The sequence below is a fragment of the Furipterus horrens genome, unplaced genomic scaffold (genome assembly GCF_987537825.1).
Source record: "Furipterus horrens unplaced genomic scaffold, mFurHor1.1.pri manual_scaffold_10, whole genome shotgun sequence".
NCBI lineage: Eukaryota > Metazoa > Chordata > Mammalia > Chiroptera > Furipteridae > Furipterus > Furipterus horrens.
The window spans coordinates 41111395-41132557 of record NW_028327180.1 but is presented as its reverse complement, the minus strand read 5'-3'; the positions used below and the strand labels follow the sequence as shown (position 1 = coordinate 41132557).

The following is a 21163-nucleotide window of genomic DNA, read 5'->3' as shown; positions in this document are numbered from 1 at the left end:
GTCCTTAGCATCAATTCCCAGGAGTGGGTCAAAGGATATTGCTATCTCAGGGTCAGGCCACCAGAAAAATTGTTATGTAATATACACAGCTATCAACGGAGTTAGCATTGCCAGTTTTACTGCTGCCATGCTGGCATCGAGTCATAGCATTTTGAGCTTATTTCATTGGACCAGTTAACATACATTTTCCTGACATATCCCATGACAGCATGGCTGGCTTTAGGAGGCTCTGCAACTGACATGCAGTGTGATGCCAGGCAGGCTTCTTTTCTCTAAGCCTCAGTTTCCCCACCTGCAAAATAAAGGGTGTTTCCACTGACATCTTTCAAAGGGAAATAACTTACATTTACTGAGCAAGCACTATGTACCCTAGCTTTGGGCTAAGCCCTTTAATGTATTATCTCATTCATTTACTTTGGGCCAGACTGAGTTCTGGACATGGAATACAGAAGTAAATGAAAGAAAAAATTTCTGTTCTCACTGATCCTACATTCCAGTGGGGAGAAAAGAACAATAAATAGCATATGTGAGTGAATATGTAGCAGTGTAGAAAACAAGGATGCTACAGAGAAGAATGAAGGTGAGAAGGGGAATAAGAAATACTGCAGGTTAGAGTTTTAAAATGTTAAATAGGGTGGTCAGAGAAGACCTCAGGGAGGTGACATTTGAATACACATTTAAACATGGTGAGGAGGGAGCCATTGGGTTGTCTAGAGAAAACAGCATCCCAGGCAGAAGAAACAGCCAGTGCAGAGTTCCAGGGCAGGACTGTGCCTGGCATGTTGGAGAACTGGGAGGAGGCCCTTGTGGCTAGAGCAGAGTGAGGGAAGAGGAGAGAGGGAGGAGGTGAGGGCAGGGAGGAGAGGTGGGCAAGTTGTGCAGGGCCTTGTATGCTGTGGGGAGAACTTAGGCTTTTACCCCAAGGGAGGTGGGAGCCATGGAGGGTTGTGGGCAGAAAGGGGACAGTACCTGACTTGGGTGGTTATGGGCACCCTTTGCTTGATGGTGCAGGAAGGACAGATGTGGGGGTAAGTCTAGGAAGGGGTGGGGGGAGGTGTGACTATGGTAGAAGTGACTGCACTGGTCCAGGTGAGCAGTGAAGGGGCTAGACCAGGGTGCTGGCCCTGAAAATGGTAAGCAGCAGCCAGATGCTGGATAGATTCTGAAGGTTTAAGCCACAGGATTTGATGACAGTGTGAGCATGAGAGAAAGGGAAGAATTGAGGGTGACATCAAGATTTTTGACCCAAAGAACTTGAGGATGGAGGGCCTTCGATGAAGATTCTTGTTGGATCCTACTGACAACACTATCTAGTAGAGTTTATCATTACTTCCAATTTCCAGATGGGGAAACTAAAGCTCAGAGAAGTAAGGTGGGTACTCCAAAGTCATGCAGCAAGGAGTGTGTGAGATGAGATTCAAACCCAGGTCTTTCTGACTTCAAACCTATTCCTGTCTTCTTTGAGGACAAACTGTGTCTCTCCTCCAAGCTCCAGCGCTGTCCCATTCTCTCTCAACTTTCACCTCTTGTTGCCATGACAATGAAACAGTGTATTAGCTTCCTGTGGCTGCTGTTGTAAAAAATGACCCCAAACTTGTGGCTTAAAACAGCACAAATGTATTATTCTGGAGGGCAGAAGCCTGACATGGATCTCTCAGGGCTAAAATCAAGCAGTCGGCAGGGGTGGCTCCTTCTGGAGGCTCCGGGGGGGATCTGTTTTCTGGCATTTTCCAGCTTCTAGAAGTCGCCTGCATTCCTTTCTCCATCTTCAAAGCCAGCAACAGCCTTGAAGTCTTTCTCACATCATATCACCTGAACACCAACTGTTCTGGCTCTCTCTTCCCTGTTTAAGGGAATGAGATTACATTGGGCCCATTTGGTTAATCCAGAATAATCTGTCAATCTCTTCATCAGCTGGTTAGTAACCTAAATTCCATCTGCAAACTTCATCCCCTCTTTTTCATGCAACATAACACATTCACAGGTTTGGAGAGATTAGTGCGGACCTTTTTGGGGGGATACCCTCACTCTGCCCACTATATCCAGCTAGGTCACAAGGGCCTCTGTGACCTCATTATCTCCTGGGGCCCAAATTTACAAGGCACCCCTCCCACATGGTTGCTGGTAGGCAAAACTCTGGCTAGGCACTTGAACTTCAGTGTCCTGACCCTCTAGCTGCCATGGGAGCAAAACCTAAGGAAGCCCAGAAGCCTTGCTCAAGGGGCCAGACGCTGTTTAAGAGGGTCAAGGTCTTACTCACCAAAGCTTCGCCCCCACTCCCACCCTCACCCCCACCTGTCTTCTGGAACCCAGGCTGTACACATGTGTATGGGTATGTGTTTGGGCACACGCCTGAAAACAACCTGGAGCACCTCCCATCACAGCAGGTGAGTTGGGGAGCTACAGGTCACCCAGTATATCTAACCAGAACTTCAGGGGGAGAAAGCCATACTGCTCACCCCCTCTGCATGGTCCACTTCCCTTCAAGCAGACCAAGAATTTCACCTTGAAGCAGTGAGGACCAGGGTGGGCCTTTCACCAGGAGGGGATTCTGGAGATGTGTGTGAGGAAGCAGCTCCAGCCTGGCTGATCACGGGCAGGAGCTGGGTCTGCCCTCCAGGTGCTTGACACGGGAGAGCAGCTGATGGTCCCTGTGGATGTCCTGGAAGTAGATAACGAGGGAGCCCTGTGGAAATTTCTGCTCTCAGGAGCCATAGCTGGAGCGGTGTCTTGCTCTGGCACGGCCCCTCTGGACCGTGCCAAGGTGTACATGCAGGTTCGTGTGGGTGGGGGCGACCGTGCTCAAGCCATTGGGGTGGGGATGGACAGAAGTGGAGATGACTGAGTTCAGGATGGGCATGGGAGATGCAATTGGAAGCAGGCAGGAGGGTGGGTTTGGAGCACGGGCTGCAGTTAGGAGGCTGAATGGAGATGGAGTGGGGGGTTGAGCTGGGGATGACAATGGAGCTGGTGTAGACGGGGCATGGAGCTGAACTGGGAAAAGAGTTGAGAGAATGGTACCAGGGACAGACCTGGGGCTGGGGATCAGGGAATTGGGGGTGGGGGTCTTTGGATGGCTTGCAAGACAAAGTAGGACTGGAGAGGAGAGGAAGATGGATGAAATGGGAATGTGGCTCAGTGTCGGGTTTGGGTCTGCACTGGGCTGGAGAATTCTAGGACTAGCCAGGGAAGGAGCTAGAGAAGGAATCGGGATAGGAGGGGTTGTGAGTCTGGGGACAGGTTGGGCTTGAGTTCCAAGATGGGATGGGAATAAAGATAGGGTGGAGGACTTCTCACAGGGTCAGGGGCCTCCCTACCCTCAGGTCTACTCCTCCAAGACGAACTTCATGAATCTTCTGGGGGGACTACGAAGCATGGTCCATGAGGGGGGCTTCCGTTCCCTGTGGCGAGGCAATGGTATCAACATATTCAAGATTGCCCCTGAGTATGCCATCAAGTTCTCTGTCTTTGAGCAGGTGGGCGATGGTCTGTTTTCCCCAGTCCCACCCTCAAGTCCTCACCTCTCCTATACCCCCACCCTCCAAAGCTCAGATCATTATCCAGGAGACACAACGTTCCACCCTCCAAGTCCCAGAGCTCTCCCTCTGGATGGGTTTCAGGTAGGAAGATGGTTACTTATTTGCTCTTGCTCCTCTCTCCTGTCCCAGTATAAAAATTACTTCTGTGGAGTCCATGGGTCTCCACCTTTACAGGAACGTGTCCTTGCTGGCTCCCTGGCTGTGGCCACCTCCCAGACACTCATCAACCCCATGGAGGTAAGAGAATACCTGCCCCACAGAAAAGGAAACAAGATAAAAATGAGTTGCCGGCTGCTGCTTCCTCTCTCACCTCCCCCCTCCTCTTTTCCTTCTTCTCCTTCATCTAAGATATGTATCAGACTTTTTTATTCCAGATGGCTACCTGGTCACCTCACCACTGTTTAATGAATGGGTCCCATCTTTTTTCCTTCAGTGATTGGAGATGCCACCTTTGTAATTTTCAAAACTCCTCTATATATTTGGGTTTATTTCTGGCCTTCCTCCTCTTGTTGCTCTGCTGTCTGTTCATGAGCTGCTACCTTTTAACTTTTTTTAATGAACAGACTTTATTTTGCAGAGCAGTTTTAGGTCAGCAGAAAATCTGAGCAGCAAGTACAGAATTCTCATATACCTCTCCCCATACATACAAAATTTCTACTATTATTCACATCTTGCATTTGGGTGACATTTGTTAAAATCAATGAGCCAATATGGACACATTGTTTTTTACTAAAGTCCATTTTGACATTAGGGTTCACTTTTAGTGTTGTACATTCTATGGGTCTTGACAAATGTATAAGGATGTGTGTCTACCAGTACAGTATCAGACAGAATAGTTCTACTGCCCTAAAAAGCTACTCTACCTATTCACCCTACCTCCTTCCCCCTGAATCCCAAGCAAGCACTAATTGATTATTTGACTATCTACACAGTTTTGCCTCGAGGCTTGGTATTATGTTTTATCATTCTCCATTCTTCTCTCCTTTATCTCCAAGGATCACCTATTGATTGCTGCCATTTTTATGATGTTGAATCTACATATCCAGGAATATATATATTCATTTGTTCAAGTCTTCTTTTATGTTCTTTAATGGCCTTTTAAAAGTTTTCTTTAATATAATTCTTGCTCTCACCTGGTTAGGTTTCTTTCAATGTGTATTTGTTTTCATTGGCTGCATAACACATTACCACAGATTCAATTAGCTTAAAATGATAGATTTTTATCTCATTGTTTCTGTGGGTCATATCTGGGCACTGACTAGTCGGGTCTGCGCAGGATTTCATCAGGCGGAAATCAAGGTGTCAGATGGGCTACCAACAAACCCATCTGAGGCTCCTCTGCCGAGCTTCCTGGTTATTGGCAGGATCAATTACTTATGGTTGTAAGACTGATACCCTCAGCTCTGAGGCCAACCACTCTTTCTGCTATGTGGTCCTTTCTACAACAGTTTGCTTGTTTCAAACCAACTGGAGAGTGTCTCTGATGCTTCCAGTCTTTCTACTTCTATCTCTGACAACAGACCTCTTTTAAAGGGCTTGCCTGATTAGGTCAGGCCCACCCAGGACAATTTCTCCTGATTCACTTAAAGTCAACTGTTTAGGGGCCTTTATTATATCTATTACAAAATCCTGTCACCATTGTCATAATCTTGTAACCTGATCATGGGAATGACATCCCATTATATTCACAGGTCTAGCCTATATTCAAGGTGTGTGTTGGGGGGAGGGGGACAACATTAAAACAGCATGTGTATCAGGGGGCAGGAATCTTGGGAACCACCTTAGAATTTTGCCTAATACACTTGGTGTTCTGCCTTTTGCACAATTGTAGAATTGCCAATATTTTGGAATTGGGGTATTTCATTAAAATTCCAATTTCTAACTCTTTCAGAAAATTGGCAGATCTGGCCACCTGGAGCCTGCACTCCCAAGGCGCCATGTTTGGCTGGTGCTAAGCGGAAGCTGCCACAGACCTCACTTGACTCAAGTCACTTCCCTTCTCAAGTGCTGGCCTCTGTCAGCACTTGAACCTCGGAACCCTGTGGAGAGAGCACACATGGGTCAAGGGATGGGACAGGGAGCTTTGGATTTGACATCCAGTTTTGCATATTCCTGAGAAGCTTCCTCATTTGTAGATGGGAATAATGGCCACTTCTGAGGGTCACTGGGAGGATTAAATCAAAGCAGCTGCCTCACTTCTCACCCTCCCCAGGTGCTAAAGACTCGGCTAACTCTGCATCGGACGGGCCAATACAAGGGGCTGCTGGACTGTGCCAGGCAAATTCTGGAGCAGGAGGGCACCCGTGCCCTTTACCGTGGCTATCTGCCCAAGATGCTTGGCATCATCCCTTATGCCTGTACTGACCTGGCTGTCTATGAGCTGTGAGTCTCTCAGAGTGGGGTGGAAGGGGTGAATCCAGGCCCTAGCAAGCTTCCTTCTGTCCCCTTTTTTCTTGCAGCTACTCAGGTGTTTCTGGCTGAAGTCAGGCAGGGACATGGCAGACGACGACCTGTGGTCAGATGGCCAGTTACCCACTAACTTTGGTGCGCACCAGGATGCAGGCTCAAGGTCAGCCTGGCCCTAGTGACCACCATGTATATCCCTCCCTCCTAATCCCATCACTAACCCTCTGAATTTCCTCATATTCTCAAACTCTCCACATCTGATCCTGGTCACCTCCACTGACCCCCAAACCCACCAAGACATACACCGCATATGATTCCAGCCCTCAAATTAATACTACAATCACTAAAATGAACATCCATCTTACAAATGATTCCCACAAACTCCCCCCAAATGTGACCTAGTCCTCCGTGCTGATCTCAAGACATATAGCCCCCAAATTACCTCCTACTTTTCCAAATCAAACCCAGCCCTCAGTTGGCTTCAAAAGTCAAAATGGTTCCTAAATTCGCCAAATCTAATGTCCTAAAACTTATAACTACTTCCCCCACTACCCTGGAAACTCCCCAAATGTGACTCCGTCAAATGGACTCTCAGCACCTAAACCAGTTCTCAAACATCCAAACTGATCCTTAGTCAACCAGCTTCACCTTGAAAATGTCCCCAAACTATTCTTTAGCACATTCCCCAAAATATCTAGCAGATCTTAAAGTTCCCTTCCAGATAAGCTAGAATGTTTTCTGAGATGTTCCCAAAAAGAAAACCTGAAAATTCCTGCCCAAATTTATCCCCTCATTCTCCCCAAATTGACCAATTTCCTCTGTCTTCCAAACTCCTTTCCAACTGATCTCCCAGGCCCCTATCCCTGGCTTCACTCCCCTAAGATGCCAGCTCCCCAGGAGACCAGCTCATCTCTGAGGCACTGAGCTTGTTCCTGTCCCCACAGACACTGTGGAGGGTTCAAACCCCACCATGTGCGGAGTCTTTCGGTGGATACTGGCCCAGCAGGGCTGGCCAGGACTATATCGAGGTATGACCCCCACCTTACTGAAGGTGTTGTCGGCAGGTGGCATCAGCTACATGGTGTATGAAGCTATGAAGAAGACCCTGAGTATATAGGCAGTGAGACAAGCAACACATCCTGGGCAGAAATGGACAGGAGGATTTAGTGTCCCCTGACCCCAAAGAGCCCTCCAGGCTTGGGCCCCAGAGAAATTTTTGTTTTTGCTTTTGTTTTTTAGGAAGAGCAGGCTGGGGGTAAGGTGGGGGTCTAGGTCAGAAGATGCTCTCCAGGGAGCAGCCTGAAAGTGTTATGGACTCCATTTTGACTCACAGTAGTCTGTCCTGGCTCCAGGAGAAAATGGTGAACATGAAGTCAAACCAGGAATAAAGTGATGGTTTCTGCTATATATGTCTGGGATACCTGGGTCCAGGAAGGAAGTTGCAGACTTGGATACTTGGGTCCAAGGAAAGAGCTGAGTATTTGCACTCCCTGGGTTCCCGAGGGAGACTGGGTACCTTGGGCTCCTCGGTCCTGAATGGGAAGCCTGGATGATGCCTGGCTCCAGGAAATAACTTGAGGACCTAGGATTGGAGCTTCAAGCTTGGATCCCGGGACCTTATGTGAAACAGATCTGGCGTATGGAATTAGGGTCTGGAATCCCTCAAGAACCAACGGCCCAAGACCCTTTAGTGCAGGAAGGGAGCTGGTTTCGAGGCCTGGAAGAAGGGGTTCTAGATGTCTGGGTGGAGAAAGGAGAGGGGGTACTGGGGACCCCGGGGTTTCCTCCTGTTCTCAGACCACCTGAACTCCAAGTCTCCAAGGCCTCAAGCAGGCCACGTGCCTGGCCTACTCCAGAGGCACTAACGCTGACGTCAGGTCCGAATTCCAGCAGCGGTCGCCAGCGCCTACGTAAACTGCCACTCACTGCCACTCCCGCTAATCCCCACTCGCCGCCTGGTGTTCGGCTCCGCCCCAATGCAGCTGCTCTTCCACTGGCTCCCACCAAAACTGGGCACCTTTACTTCATTGCCATTTGTCCGGAGCAGTGTCAGTCACCTACCACCTACCCCCGTCGCTCAACCATTGGCTTAGTAGTAAAGACTAGAAAAGGATTCTGGTTAACCTGAAAAGCCCGTCCAAACCCAAGCGCATCACCCAGAGCTCGTCAGGGATTGGATTAAACTGACTGCCAATCTTTACAAAAACCACCTTCCGTGTGTATTCACTGGCTTGCGTTCCAGGAGCTATTTGCTAGGCTCCTCCTCCCTCTCCGCTTGACTCTTCGGAGCAGTCACTTGGTCTTGAAGCCGCCCCGGGATTCTGGAACTCCCGCTTCATTGGGCCTCCCGCCTCCTCGGATCGCCTCGATTTGCCAATCTAGAGCCGGCAGCCCGCAGCTCATTGCCTCCTAGAGCTGTCAATCACACGGTGCCTCCCGCCCATTACCTCTCACGGCACTCCGATTGGTCGCTCGCATACAAAGCCCGCGATTGGTGTCCGGTGAGCGGTGGCCGCTTCACATTGGCCTAGCTGTGCTGTCCATCACGGCGGCGGGAGGGGGCGTCCCTCTTTCCCCTCGTCGTCTTCCCTGCCGCTGGGTTCCCAGAGTGCTCCGCGGCCGTGTGGAGCGAGGCCTTGTTCCCGCGTTGAGCCGCCGCCGCTGCCTCCTCCTTAGCTTCAGCCTCCGCGCCAGGCCCGGCCCCGCCGCGCCATGTCGGACTACAGCACGGGAGGACCCCCGCCCGGGCCGCCGCCGACCGCTGGCGGGGGCGGGGGTTCTGGGGGCGCTGGAGGAGGCCCTCCACCGGGCCCGCCAGGCGCGGGGGACCGGGGCGGCGGGGGTCCAGGCGGGGGGTCGGCCGGGGCCTCTTCGCAGCCCCCCGGTGGGGGCGGCCCAGGAATTCGCAAGGACGCCTTCGCCGACGCCGTGCAGCGGGCCCGCCAGGTGAGAAGGCCGCGGGCCTGAGGGGCGGGCGGGGGAGGGGGGCGGGGTCACGTGCGCGCGCCCGCGTGCGCGCTGGGTCGCGGGTGAGGGGTCGCCGGGGCAGCCGTGGGTTCATGTGGGGCATTAGACTGGGGCCTGGGCCGCCTCAGGTGCTTTGAGTGGGGTTCCCCCACGGCGACTTCCTGAACGGGCTAGGGGCATCCGAGGGATTCCCAGAAGCGGTCCATGGGTATACGAGGGGCCCCAGAGTACACCCCCTCACTTTGGGGGGCCCCTCGCCCCGTCTTAAGATACGCGAGGGGTGCTCTACGGTCCTTGAAGAAAAGGGTCCACTTTCCCGGGATATGCTTTACTTTCCCCCCACCTCCCCATCAGGGCACTGAGCTCTGGTTGCCCCCAACCCAGTCCCGTTTCTTCCCGCTCCCCAGGAAGAAGGGACTTTGGGGGAAACAAGTCCTTCCTCTTGAGTGTGGAAAGGAAACCCTTTTGCTGCCAGAGTGGTCAAGCACTTAAACGAAATGGGGAGGGTGGGTGTAGGGGCTGGCTCTTTTTGATGCTACCAGTGACTTGAAAGCGTGGTGTATATTTTTTTGGGAGAGAGGGGAAGGTCCCACCACGGTTGTTTGAGTCTTGATGAGGAGATAGAGGTGTTACTTGCTCATGGGACTGACCCCCAGAGTCTGGAGGGGAGGAGGCCCTTAGAATAGGACGACTGTGCCTTTGTTTTTGTGGAAGCAGACCCCAGCCTGACCAGTGTAGTTCCAGTGCCTCTAGGGCAGTGTGGGAGGTCCCGTTAGGTGAACGTCCTGCTCCGCCCCTATGATCTGTGCTTTCTCACCTTTCTAAGGTAGAGTGGGATAGTATTTTAATGTGCACTCCTCTGCTTGCCCACTGAACTGTCTTGATTTCCGAGGAGCAGCTATAACCGGGGGAGTTGGTGCTATCTGTTGGGGTGGGATAAGGCCCCATCTGGGCAGCCCAAGAGCTTTGGCTCAATGTATTAAAAAAATGAGAGAGGTGAAAAGATAGATCCTTATTCCTGGTTTGTGTTTCCTCGGAATATCTGTAATAATTCCACAGACAGACTCTGGTGTTAAGTTTGTTAGATTGGGGTTTATTAGAAGTTTCTCTCAATGTGGCTAAATTTTGACATGTGTTCCGAAAGGGTCTTTTGTTTTCCTCAAATGAAGGTTTCAGGTGCTTTGAAGCAAAAAGTTCCCTGAGATTTGTTTCACAAATGCAGAGATTCTGCAGGTGAGGGAGATAATACTCCTCAGCATCCCCAAGAACACTTCTGGTTCTCTGCGGCCCTCCCTTGTGGAGATGATCTGCGGACCCTCTGTGGCAACAACTTCTTCTGTTCCTTTTACCCCAGGACAAGTTAGTGTGGGTTACAGTCTGGCCACAAACAACTTAGGTCCAAATCCCATCAAGAAAGGGAGTTTTAAAATTCCTGGATAACTCTTGAACTCTGAGGCCTTAGGTGAAAATTCTTTCTAGAATATCTTAACCAACAGGCTCTTTCCTAAATTGGGGAAGCTGACTCCCAGGCCAAACAGTAAGACCAGAGAATGGGAGTTCTGAGAAGTTTGAGCCCTATGGAAGTTGCCTTTTGTTGCTAATTCTGTTCTGCTTATAACTTCATTTCTAGATCGCAGCCAAAATTGGAGGCGATGCTGCTACAACAGTGAATAACAGCACTCCTGATTTTAGTTTTGGGGGCCAAAAGAGGCAGTTGGAAGATGGAGGTAACTACCTGCCTGGAGGAGGGCGGTGGGTAGAGAGTGAGGTGCCTTTGTTTGAATGTGGTTCAGAGTGGGAGGGGGGGGCACTGCCATTTGGTCTTTTAAAACCTCAGCAATCCCAGCTTTGTTCATTCTTTTTGTTGAGCCACCGTCCTGAGGTATCAGGTGGCTGAGAGGAGAGCAGATTGAGTGTGGCTAGGTCCAAGTTGTAAGTTCTCAAGATTGTTCCTCCCCTTCTGGTAGGCTGGGGAAGTGCTGGTACCTTTGTTGAGTTCCTTCATAAGTGAAGTTTGGCTGGTCCTGGGGCATGTGGCATTGCCTACAGTAGCCAAAATGATCAGCTGGGTGGCTAGCTGACTTCTTTCATCTGGGGCCCTGCTGCCCAGTGCAGGTCCAGTCCTGAGCTAGAAGAATTAAGAAGTCACTATCATTGTTCCCCCGTTATAAAGGGCTTTTTTACCCTTGGTGCTGGCAGCAGGATTGATGAAGTCTGGCCTCACTTAGGGGTTGGTCTCTACTACTCTCCTGTCTTGGCTCTGATGTTGGGGGTAGCACAAGGGGGGTTTTCCAGGATGTGTGGCACCAGCATCAGATTTGAGGCAGCTATGGGTGGGTGGGTGCTGTATCTGACATCCTCTCTCTTCCACAGACCAACCGGAGAGCAAGAAACTGGCTTCTCAGGGAGACTGTAAGTCTATTGGGGGACACAGGCAGAGGGCAGCTTCAGGATCTTAGGAGGTTGTTGGAGTTGGGAGCTAGGAGCACCGAGTACCTGTCCTTTATGGAGACTCTAGGTGTTCATCATCTGGAGTTCATGAACTGTGGGGTTCTCATAGCCCCTAGAAATTGAGGTAGAAATAAATACCTGGTACCTGTGCTGTTGCGACGAGGGTCCATTGTGTGCCCGTGCTCAGTAAGGTGTGGCCTATAATGCTGCTAGTCGCCTCCGTGGAGGCAGAGCACCTGGGGCCAGTGGTGTTTGGAGTTCTAGAGAGAAGCCAAGCCAATCTTTCCTTTGGATTTTCTTTTTGCAGCCATCAGTTCTCAACTTGGACCTATCCATCCTCCCCCCAGGTAAGTTGTATTGGAGAATACATTGTTTTCTTGTATGTCAGCTGTCTCTGGCCTTTCTTACTGACTTGGAGAAGAGCTCTGTCTGGGGTTCCTGTACCATTTAGGGCACCAGAGAGCCAACTGAGACAGAGGGTGCTGCCTTTATCTCTGTACTTAACTGTCTACAGGGCTTGAGAGGGGAAGAGGGTTGTGGCATGGTCTCTATACCCTGGTGCTTCCTTTGTTGAGGTGGGGACACTCCAGAAGCACAGACATCTGTCTTCCTAGGAAAGGCTGGTTTTATCATCCGTCCTCTGCACCATTCCCTAAGAGCTGGTGGAGCTTGGGGTGGGGAGGTCTTTTCTACTTTCTTGTTTCCTCACCCCCCCACCCACCCCAAATGACTTGTGAATTTGACATAGAATCCTTTGTGAAGGACCATATTGTATCAGGGGAAGGGGACAGCAGTTTTACAAAATAAAATAAAAATTATTTATTAGAAAATTAAAGAAAAAGGTACAGAGCCCTGGCTGCTGTGGCTCAATGGATTGAGTGTCGGCCTGCGAACCAAGTGTCACTGGTTCGATTCCCAGTCAGGGCACATGACTAGGTTGCATGTCAGGCCCCCATTTGGGGGTGCGTGAGAGGCAACCACACAGTGATGTTTCTCTCCCTCCCTTTCTCCTTTCCCCTCTCTCTAAAAGTAAATAAGTAAAATTGTTTAAAAAATTAAGAAAAAGGTACAAAAAATTGTTTTTAAGTCAACACATGCAAAATGGCTTAATTACTTTGTTATGAAAGTGTCCAAGTGCTCACTGTCTCCCTGAGTCACATTGGTCCAAGGGCCACACTGCCCAGAACAAGCCTCTTACAGCCCAGGTGGGGAGATAGGTCTCAAAAGGTGGGGTGACCTGCTGTGGGGTTCGGGAGCCCCAGTCTTACGCTGTTGGATATGGTTTAGGCTTGTGGGGTCTTGATCCCATCATAGGAAGCAGGGTCAGAGGCCAGAAACATCAGGGTGGGGGTGGCACATGCTTTTTCTCCAGGGAGACCCTCTGCTTTCCCGTTTGAGACCTTCATTGTCTCTCTTTGCAGGACTTCAATGACAGAGGAGTACAGGGTTCCAGATGGCATGGTGGGACTAAGTGAGTGTGGGTCACTGTGGCCTGGGGTGCCCGTTACACACACCCCACCACTTTCCCAGGGGCAGTGTCCTGGGAGCCCCTGCCAGCCCAGAAGCCTTTGGTCTGAAAGGGCGTCCCCTATTCTGCTCTTACCTGTACTTTCTGGGCGGAAAGAATGGTGGAGCTTCTGACATGGCTACCGCCCCCTTTGAATATTCATGTGGCCTGAAAATCCCCACCACTTCATTTACTCAGTGCTGGCTCCTTCCCATCAACTCTGCTTTTCTTTTTTCTTTTCCACCTAGTCATTGGCAGAGGAGGTGAACAGATTAACAAAATCCAGCAGGATTCAGGCTGCAAAGTCCAGATCTCTCCAGGTATGAGTGAGCTGTATTCTTCCCAGAATGAATGCTGGGCTCGGGCTGGGCTCTTTGCAATTTAGCGATCTCACTTTTAACTTGATGGGTAGACATGAAATATGAAATGGGCTGGCATTTATTTTATTGTTTGTTTATTTAGTGCTTTTTATGTACCAGGGTCAGTGCATTATCTCTACTGTACAGCTCCTTAAGGTGTAACTATGCCTTTTCGTTCATTTTATTGGTAGGGGGAGGGCTGAGAAGGAAGATCAGGAATTGAACACGGGGAGCCTCATTCCAGATATGCTTTGAACCATTATGTTAGATTGCCACCTGAACTAAACACCTAGTGGAAACCAGACAGGAACATGGGAATCAGGAAGGTGCATTAGAAAGAAAAACTTTGAGGACGGGCCTAGGTTTGAATTGCAATTCTGCCTCCTCCTCTGTAGGAGTCTGCTTTTCAGGGGTTTCTGAGGCCTTGTTCTAGCAGAATGGAGTTTGTCGATTATAGGGTGCAGGTGATTGTCAGTGGTAGTGAGAATGGCCCAGGGTTTGGATTTTCCAGAACCTGCCTCTCCTTCCACATCTTATTCTGTAAAAGTTCTGCCTCCCTTATTGGACTTCAAGTTTCCTGACCTTGGCCTTGCATTGCGCACCTCCTAGGTGTTTGGGGATGTAAATTGATTTGTCAGCTGCTGAATGGTGGCAGAAGTGGCCATTGGCCATTTATTGTTCTAGAAGTTTTCTCATCTCCACTAAAGTCTTTTCTAGGGTCTGCAGGCCTGGGAAGGCACTGACCCTATCACCTCTTCTCTCCAGACAGTGGTGGCCTCCCCGAGCGCAGTGTGTCTTTGACAGGAGCCCCAGAATCTGTCCAGTAAGTGCCTGGCTGGGCCTGTCATTGTGATGGAAGTGGGCAGAAGTCCTCTTGATCCCTTCAAAAGTTGGGGGTGATTCCCACACCATGTCCCTACATTCTAGCCCCAGAGACTATATTGCTCTTCTTTCTCATCATCTGTCAAACCTATGTGTTGGAGTCATCTTTGCTTGAGTTGGGGGCAAGAGGGTCACCACGCCAGTACTTTTTCAAGTGACAGCACCTCATTCTTCCCCTTTTCAGGAAAGCAAAGATGATGCTGGATGACATTGTTTCTCGAGGTCGTGGGGGCCCCCCAGGACAGTTCCACGACAACGCCAATGGGGGCCAGAATGGCACAGTACAGGAGATTATGATCCCTGCTGGGAAGGCTGGCCTGGTCATCGGCAAAGGCGGGGAGACCATTAAGCAGTTGCAGGTGAGGGGGTGGAGTGGAGCACATAAGTTTCCTTCCATCCTAGAAAATATCCTGTGTCTAGTACACACACACAAAAAACCAGCTGTTTTGCCAGTCTTTTACCCTTCTTGATCATGGACCCTGCCCCAAAATGCACTAGTCTCCAGAAAGTTCTTTGAAAGTTTTGCACTGACCATCAACGTTGGTTTTAAAGGAACGAGCTGGAGTAAAGATGATTTTAATTCAAGATGGTTCCCAGAACACGAACGTGGACAAGCCCCTGCGGATCATTGGGGATCCTTACAAAGTGCAAGTGAGTGCACTGTGCAGGTGGTGGTGGCGGTGGTTTCTAGAGAAGTGACAGAGAAGGCTGGTGGGCTGGCTGGAGATTGGGGTGAAAATGGAGAGATTTTCAAGAGTACTGGCTTTTAATTTTAAGTTGGCCCAAGGTTCGTGTTCTTGAACTCCCTCCCATTGGTTTGTACATGAGCAAGTGGCCTAACTCTGATCCTTCATTTTCTCATCTGGAAAATGGAGGTATTGGCCGTGCCTGCCTCTCAGGGTGGCAGATACAGAGCTCAGCACCTATGTATCATTCCTTAGCTTAGTCCTGTGACCCCTCGGTTTATGGGAGGCTAGAATTGCAGTGGGGCAGCAGAGCTTGCTGTGTGCTCCATGCTCTGTGTCTTTGCAGCAAGCCTGTGAGATGGTGATGGACATCCTCCGGGAGCGTGACCAGGGCGGCTTTGGGGACCGGAATGAGTATGGATCCCGGATTGGCGGAGGCATTGATGTGAGTGCAGGCCTCTCTGAGATGATGGACGGCTGTGGGTGTAGGGGGCTCTTAATGTCCAGTAGACAGAAAAAGATGACCCTCTCCTTCCGTTCCTCAGGTGCCAGTGCCTAGGCATTCTGTTGGCGTGGTCATTGGCCGGAGTGGAGAGATGATCAAGAAGATCCAGAATGATGCTGGTGTGCGGATCCAGTTTAAACAAGGTCAGGGCCGAGTCGTGTGGATGTGTTGGCCAGTCCTGTCCTCTTAAGATCACCCTGAGGGTCTTCTGCAGGCAGCTTGACACTGTGGTTAAACTGCTGAGCTGCTTTGCAGTGCCTTGTTGCTCCTAGATTTTATCTCTCCTGTGGGACAGCCCTGTGAAAGTTGGTGACGGGAACACTTTCCGTGTTTTTCTCTCCTGTTGAATTTACCTTTTCCCTCTCCCCCACCAATGGTCCATCCGACAGGGCAGCCTGGATAACTTGGGCACCCTGGGCTGGATCAGACCATTATCCCAACTCTGGGCTCCTGCTAAGCCTTTGAGCGTCTCTGAGGGCAGGTCTGTTGCAGGGCGGGATCTCTGTTGTCTTTTTAGAGATTTGTTGTTCTCAGTTCTATAAAATGCATGTGTTAGTTCTGGGGGTTCCAGTTGCAGAGAGAAGCCTCAGCCTCCTCCCTGCAGAGTTGGTCGATTTCTTTCTCTGGGGACATGGGGCCTGCCTGCCTCATTTCTCACTCCTCTGAGTATGTGGAGTGTGGCGAGCAGCCCTAAGTCTGAGATGTCTCAGATACCTAGCTTGGCACAGTGCTGTCCTGAGGAGGCGGTGATTTGGAGTTGTGCTTCTCTTTTAAATCTGTGTCTCCACTCTCTGGGTGCTGGCCTCAGATGATGGGACAGGTCCTGAGAAGATAGCTCACATAATGGGGCCTCCAGACCGGTGCGAGCATGCGGCGCGGATTATCAATGACCTCCTCCAGAGCCTTAGGGTAGGTGGCATGGGGTAGGTGAGAAGAGCTGGTGGGGGCAGAGGGGATGGGCCTGGCTTCCTGCATTCACTCTCCATGTCCCTGTCTTGCAGAGTGGTCCCCCAGGCCCTCCGGGGGGTCCTGGCATGCCCCCAGGGGGCCGTGGCCGAGGAAGAGGCCAAGGCAACTGGGGCCCACCTGGCGGGGAGATGACCTTCTCCATTCCCACTCACAAGTGTGGGCTAGTCATCGGCAGAGGTAAGGCAGCCTCTCCCTACCCTTCATCCTTCACCTCTTCTCTCCTCCCACCCTCCCTTCACTACCTGTGTTGTCCTCAGGTGGTGAGAACGTGAAAGCCATAAACCAGCAGACAGGCGCCTTTGTAGAGATCTCCCGGCAGCTGCCACCCAATGGAGACCCCAACTTCAAGCTATTCATTATCCGAGGCTCGCCCCAGCAAATTGATCACGCCAAGCAGCTCATTGAGGAGAAGATTGAGGTGGGCTCATGGAGGGCTCTGGGCACCTGGGCTTGGCTTCTGTCTCTCACCCACTGAACTTGTTCCATTCTCCTTCCTCCAGGGTCCCCTCTGCCCAGTTGGACCAGGCCCAGGAGGACCAGGCCCTGCCGGCCCCATGGGCCCTTTCAATCCCGGACCCTTCAATCAGGGGCCACCAGGGGCTCCCCCTCAGTGAGTATTCCCTCTCAGCTGCCTGGAATTTGGAGTACAGAGGTCGATACACTGACAAGAAGAATGACTAAGTTCTGTTTCCATTTTCATTCACCACCAAGGGGTCCTTCCTCATCTTTCAGAAGCAGTGGTTGTTTGGGACCCAAACATAATCCAGCCCAGCCCTCTGTTTCACAGACACTGTCTTACAAGATGGTATAGGTGTTATTTTGGGGGACTTTGTTTCACAGCCTGGGTCTTACACATTGTTAGTTTTCTCACGCCTTTCCCTGGGTCTCCTTCCTACCAGCCATCTCTACCCCTGCAGAGGCGCAGCCTGCACTCATGTGTTCCCCCTCTTTCTCATCCTGCAGTGCCGGGGGCCCCCCTCCTCACCAGTACCCACCCCAGGGCTGGGGCAATACCTATCCCCAGTGGCAACCACCTGCTCCTCATGACCCGAGTAAGTAAGGCTGCCCATTTGAGGGACAGCACAGACTCTGGGCACAGGACTGGCTTTCCGTGTCACTCCTCAGCCTGCACTGCCCTCTTCTTGCAGATAAAGCTGCTGCAGCCGCCGCAGACCCCAACGCAGCCTGGGCCGCCTACTACTCACACTACTACCAGCAGCCCCCAGGCCCCGTGCCTGGCCCCGCACCTGCCCCTGCAGCTCCACCTGCCCAAGGCGAGCCTCCTCAGCCTCCACCTGCCGGCCAGTCAGACTACACTAAGGCCTGGGAAGAGTATTACAAAAAGATCGGTGAGTATATGGGCTGCTGCATGGGCTCAAGTCAGCCCGAAGGGCAGGGGAGGGCAGCTGTGTCCCCTTGCTGTCCTCTTACCTTGATGCCTGCCTCCTGCAGGTCAACAGCCCCAGCAGCCTGGAGCTCCCCCACAGCAGGACTACACGAAGGCTTGGGAGGAGTACTACAAGAAGCAGGGTGAGTTAGAAACAAAATATTGGAACGGGTGTAAATGCAGCATAGGGAATGTAGTCATTTTGTGATGACTTTGGTGGTATGGGTATTAGACTTAGCATAGTGATCACGTTGTAAGGAATTTAAATGGAAAATTGCTATAGTACATCTGAAACTAATATAATATTGTTTGTCAGCTATAACACATTTTTAAAAACCAAGTTGAGCTAGTGCGGCCTGAGGTGAGGCAGGGCCAGGCCCACTGTCTTGCCCAGCCCCATTCACCCTCTCCTCCCAACAGCTCAAGTGGCCACTGGAGGGGGTCCAGGAGCACCCCCAGGCTCCCAGCCAGACTACAGCGCCGCCTGGGCTGAATACTACCGACAGCAAGCCGCTTACTACGGACAGACCCCAGGTCCTGGCGGCCCCCAGCCTCCACCCACACAGCAGGGACAGCAGCAGGCAAGTGGGAATTGCCACCCTCCTCCTCCTCCTTTTTCCTTCCAACCCCCAGCCACCGTTCATCCTGCCTTAGTGGGTAGCGCCGGAAATCCCTTCCCCTGCGGGGTGTGTCCTTGATGCCTGCAGCGGGGGCCGTGTGGCTGGAGGTCTCCGGGAGTCCCCATGAGCCAGGGGAAGTGTGCGCTGGGTCCAGAGGTTAAAGAAGAGGCCTCCCTCCGCCGGCTCGCTTGTTCCTGTGTAATGCTGTCGTGATGCTGGGGGAGAGTGCGAGACAGATAAAAGGTGGAACTGTTGAACTGGTGGGTAGTCCTGGGGGTGGGGGGCAGACCAGCCACTGAAACGTTGGTCACGAACCTGGCTGCTAACTCAAAATCTGGCCACTTGGGAAGAAAATGGATAATTTTCCCCTCTCTGCATTACTTTTTTTTTTGGCTTTTGTTCTTTTGTTTTTAAACCCACGATCTTCGCCCCAACTGTGTCCAAGTGACTGTTTGCAGGCAGCGCCAGCGTGGGGTGGCCCTGGCTCCAGCAGGGACGCGGGGAGCCTGCCAAGGGGACAGGCCCCGGAGCCCATCTGCTCCACCTGGGTTTGGCCTCTGCTCTCACGCCCGTATCTGTGTCCCGGTCTTGTCTGTGAAGTGGGCATGATGATCGCTGCCACCTTCCAACCTACCTCACAGGGGTGTTGTGGGGACACCGTGATCTCTGAGATTGTTCATGTTGTGATGCGCCGGGAGCCACCGCTTTCTTCCCTTCCAGACCCTGACTGCTTCTCTCTCTCCCGCGGCCCCTGCTTCTCTCCTTCTTGCCTTTGTGTCACTCTTTCTCCTCCTCCTCCATCAAGGAGCCAGTCTGACTTCAGCTGAGTCCCCGGAGCACTTGACTAGACAGTTACAGACATATCCTGCTAGCCACCAGTTCGGGAGAGGGGCTTCCTGGCCCCCTCCTTACCATCCCCCAGTCTCCCGCCCCTGCCTCCCCTCCCCGTAGTGACCAATTCCTATCTCTTCCCTCTCCGCAGGCTCAATGAATCGAATGAATGTGAACTTCTTCATCTGTGAAAATTCTTTTGTTTTGCTTGGGGGCTTTTTATTTTATTTTATTTTGGTTTTTGCTTTTTTTCCATTTGTTAGGCGAGAGAGCGATGGCTGCTGTGGGGTTGCAGGGGAGCCCACTGAGGGGCTGGAGGTCTGTGCTGGCTCTTGTGCTCTCGCTCATTCTGTGTCTCACATGCTCTTTCTTTCAAAATCGGGGTCCTTCATGTTGAGCCAGCCATAGAAGGTAGTGAGAACTAATCTCTGCCAAAAAGGTTTTTTCTTTTTTTTAATAACAGAAAGTGAAACAAAACCTATAAAATTATATATATATATAAATCTCTATATCCCACCCCACCTTTCCTGAAACTGCTTCTTTTAAGGGAAAGTAATTCATTTTCTCCTTACAACTCTTGGTCCTCTCCATGTTTTTAAAATAAACTTTTAAAAAGGAAAAAAAAGTCAATCTTGCTATTTCTTTCTTTTTTTTTTAAGTTAGGGTTGGAACATTCCTTGGACCAGGTGTTGATATTGCAGGAAACCACCTCTCCCCCTTCCTTCTCCTCCTCCCCCATCCCGCATCAGTTGAGCCCCTCGGCCTCTGCTCCTCTCGCTCCTCCCTCTGCCCTAGCTCGGCTTCCCGCGGCCCCTCCCTCCTGCGCCCTCTCTCCCAGGACTGGTCTGTCATGTTTCATCTGTTCAAGAGGACATTGAAACTGCAAACAAATTGAGAACAAAACAAAAAAAAAAAAAAAAATTGTATGGCAGTTTTTACTTTTTATCGCTCGTTTTTAACTTCACAAATAAATGATAACAAAACCTCCCCATGTCTGCTGGGTGCCGTCTCTCTTTCTCTGTCCCCAACCTGCCCCTGTAGAGTTTTGAAGCAAATGTTTGTTCTTTATAGATGTTGTAAAAGCCTGATAATGGTGATTGGAAATTAATAAGCTTTGTGTTGTGTTTTGTTTTTTTTTAAAGAAAAAATTATAAGAAAATAGTTTTCTGCAGGCACGTTGTACTTTCCTATAACTTTTCTTCCCCTCCCATTCTTTTTTTTCTTCTTCTTTTTTTTTTTTGTTTTTTGTTTTTTGTTTAAATAAAGAGCTTTTTTGTCTAAAACTGTGTGTTGGATGCAAATGTGTTAGTAGGGGAACAAGGCTAGGCCTGTGAGAGTGGGGTACAAGGCCTGGTGCCCCCCCGCCCCCCCAAAGACCGTTCTCTGAATTTGTTTGGGAGGAAGAAGCAATCCATACCCTTGTGGTACAGTCCTCCCCGAACCTGTTCTTCCTTCTGGGAACTTAGGGAGCAAAGCACCCAGGATGATCCCCAGGGACATGTGTTCCCATGGACGCTTCCTACCACCACAGCAAACCCATGGCCCTGCCTCACGGGAGTCATCCTGGCCTTGCTACATGCTCTTGTTAGAGCCCTGAGTTGGGAACCTATCCTGTCCAAGGAAATGGCACCAGTTAAGTGCTTGCTGTCAGGCCGTAGCCTTCCAAGGATGAGGAGATGGGAGAGTGAACTAAGGGGCTACTTGAACTGTCCAGTGTAGGGACAGTCATCTTGAAGCATACTGTGTAGCAGGACTGTTCATTTGGATTTACGGAATACTAACACTTGAAAATCAGGTTTCACAATCCAGAATCTGGATGCCTGGGTCCAGAGACTTAAATGGCAGCACCAAGCAGGAGACAGTAACAGTGCTGCTGCCTCTAGGTGCACCAGTTCACAGCCCTATGAACTTCCACATTCGTTAGGAAGCTGTCCCTGTGGGAATGTTCAATGATGATCCCCAGGAAGCCCACATGGCACAGTGGGCCAGGAAGGGGGATACTGTTGTCTGGGGACACAGCTTAGCTAGAACTCTAGGCTCCCCTCACCGACACC

General features: G+C 50.9%; 2 protein-coding genes and 1 long non-coding RNA gene across 4 annotated transcripts; 2 read left to right on the top strand and 1 right to left on the bottom strand.

The window, feature by feature from the left end:
• Window positions 1-1601: 1601 nt before the first annotated feature.
• Window positions 1602-8896, bottom strand: LOC149999760 (uncharacterized). 2 transcript variants are annotated; one of them, XR_016513551.1, is made up of 4 exons: window positions 8393-8896; window positions 3318-3401; window positions 2460-2662; window positions 1602-1843 (listed from the first exon to the last, which is right to left on the bottom strand). It is a non-coding gene; the product is annotated as an uncharacterized LOC149999760 (long non-coding RNA). The 2 variants fall into 2 exon arrangements; XR_016513550.1 differs by having other exon boundaries at window positions 2506-2662.
• SLC25A41 (solute carrier family 25 member 41) lies at window positions 2181-7062 on the top strand. Its single transcript, XM_090289492.1, is given in 8 exon segments — window positions 2181-2387; window positions 2621-2776; window positions 3324-3476; window positions 3669-3776; window positions 5752-5925; window positions 5999-6042; window positions 6044-6108; window positions 6890-7062. Coding segments are annotated over 8 exon segments (1080 nt in total).
• On the top strand, window positions 8525-20096 carry KHSRP (KH-type splicing regulatory protein). Its single transcript, XM_090289493.1, is given in 20 exon segments — window positions 8525-8891; window positions 10543-10639; window positions 11286-11324; window positions 11671-11710; window positions 12785-12834; window positions 13119-13190; window positions 13995-14052; window positions 14296-14470; window positions 14664-14762; window positions 15144-15242; window positions 15343-15445; window positions 16111-16211; window positions 16304-16448; window positions 16529-16689; window positions 16772-16881; window positions 17171-17180; window positions 17182-17323; window positions 17420-17620; window positions 17724-17801; window positions 18079-20096. Coding segments are annotated over 20 exon segments (2292 nt in total). The 5' UTR covers window positions 8525-8657; the 3' UTR covers window positions 18357-20096.
• Window positions 20097-21163: the final 1067 nt, after the last annotated feature.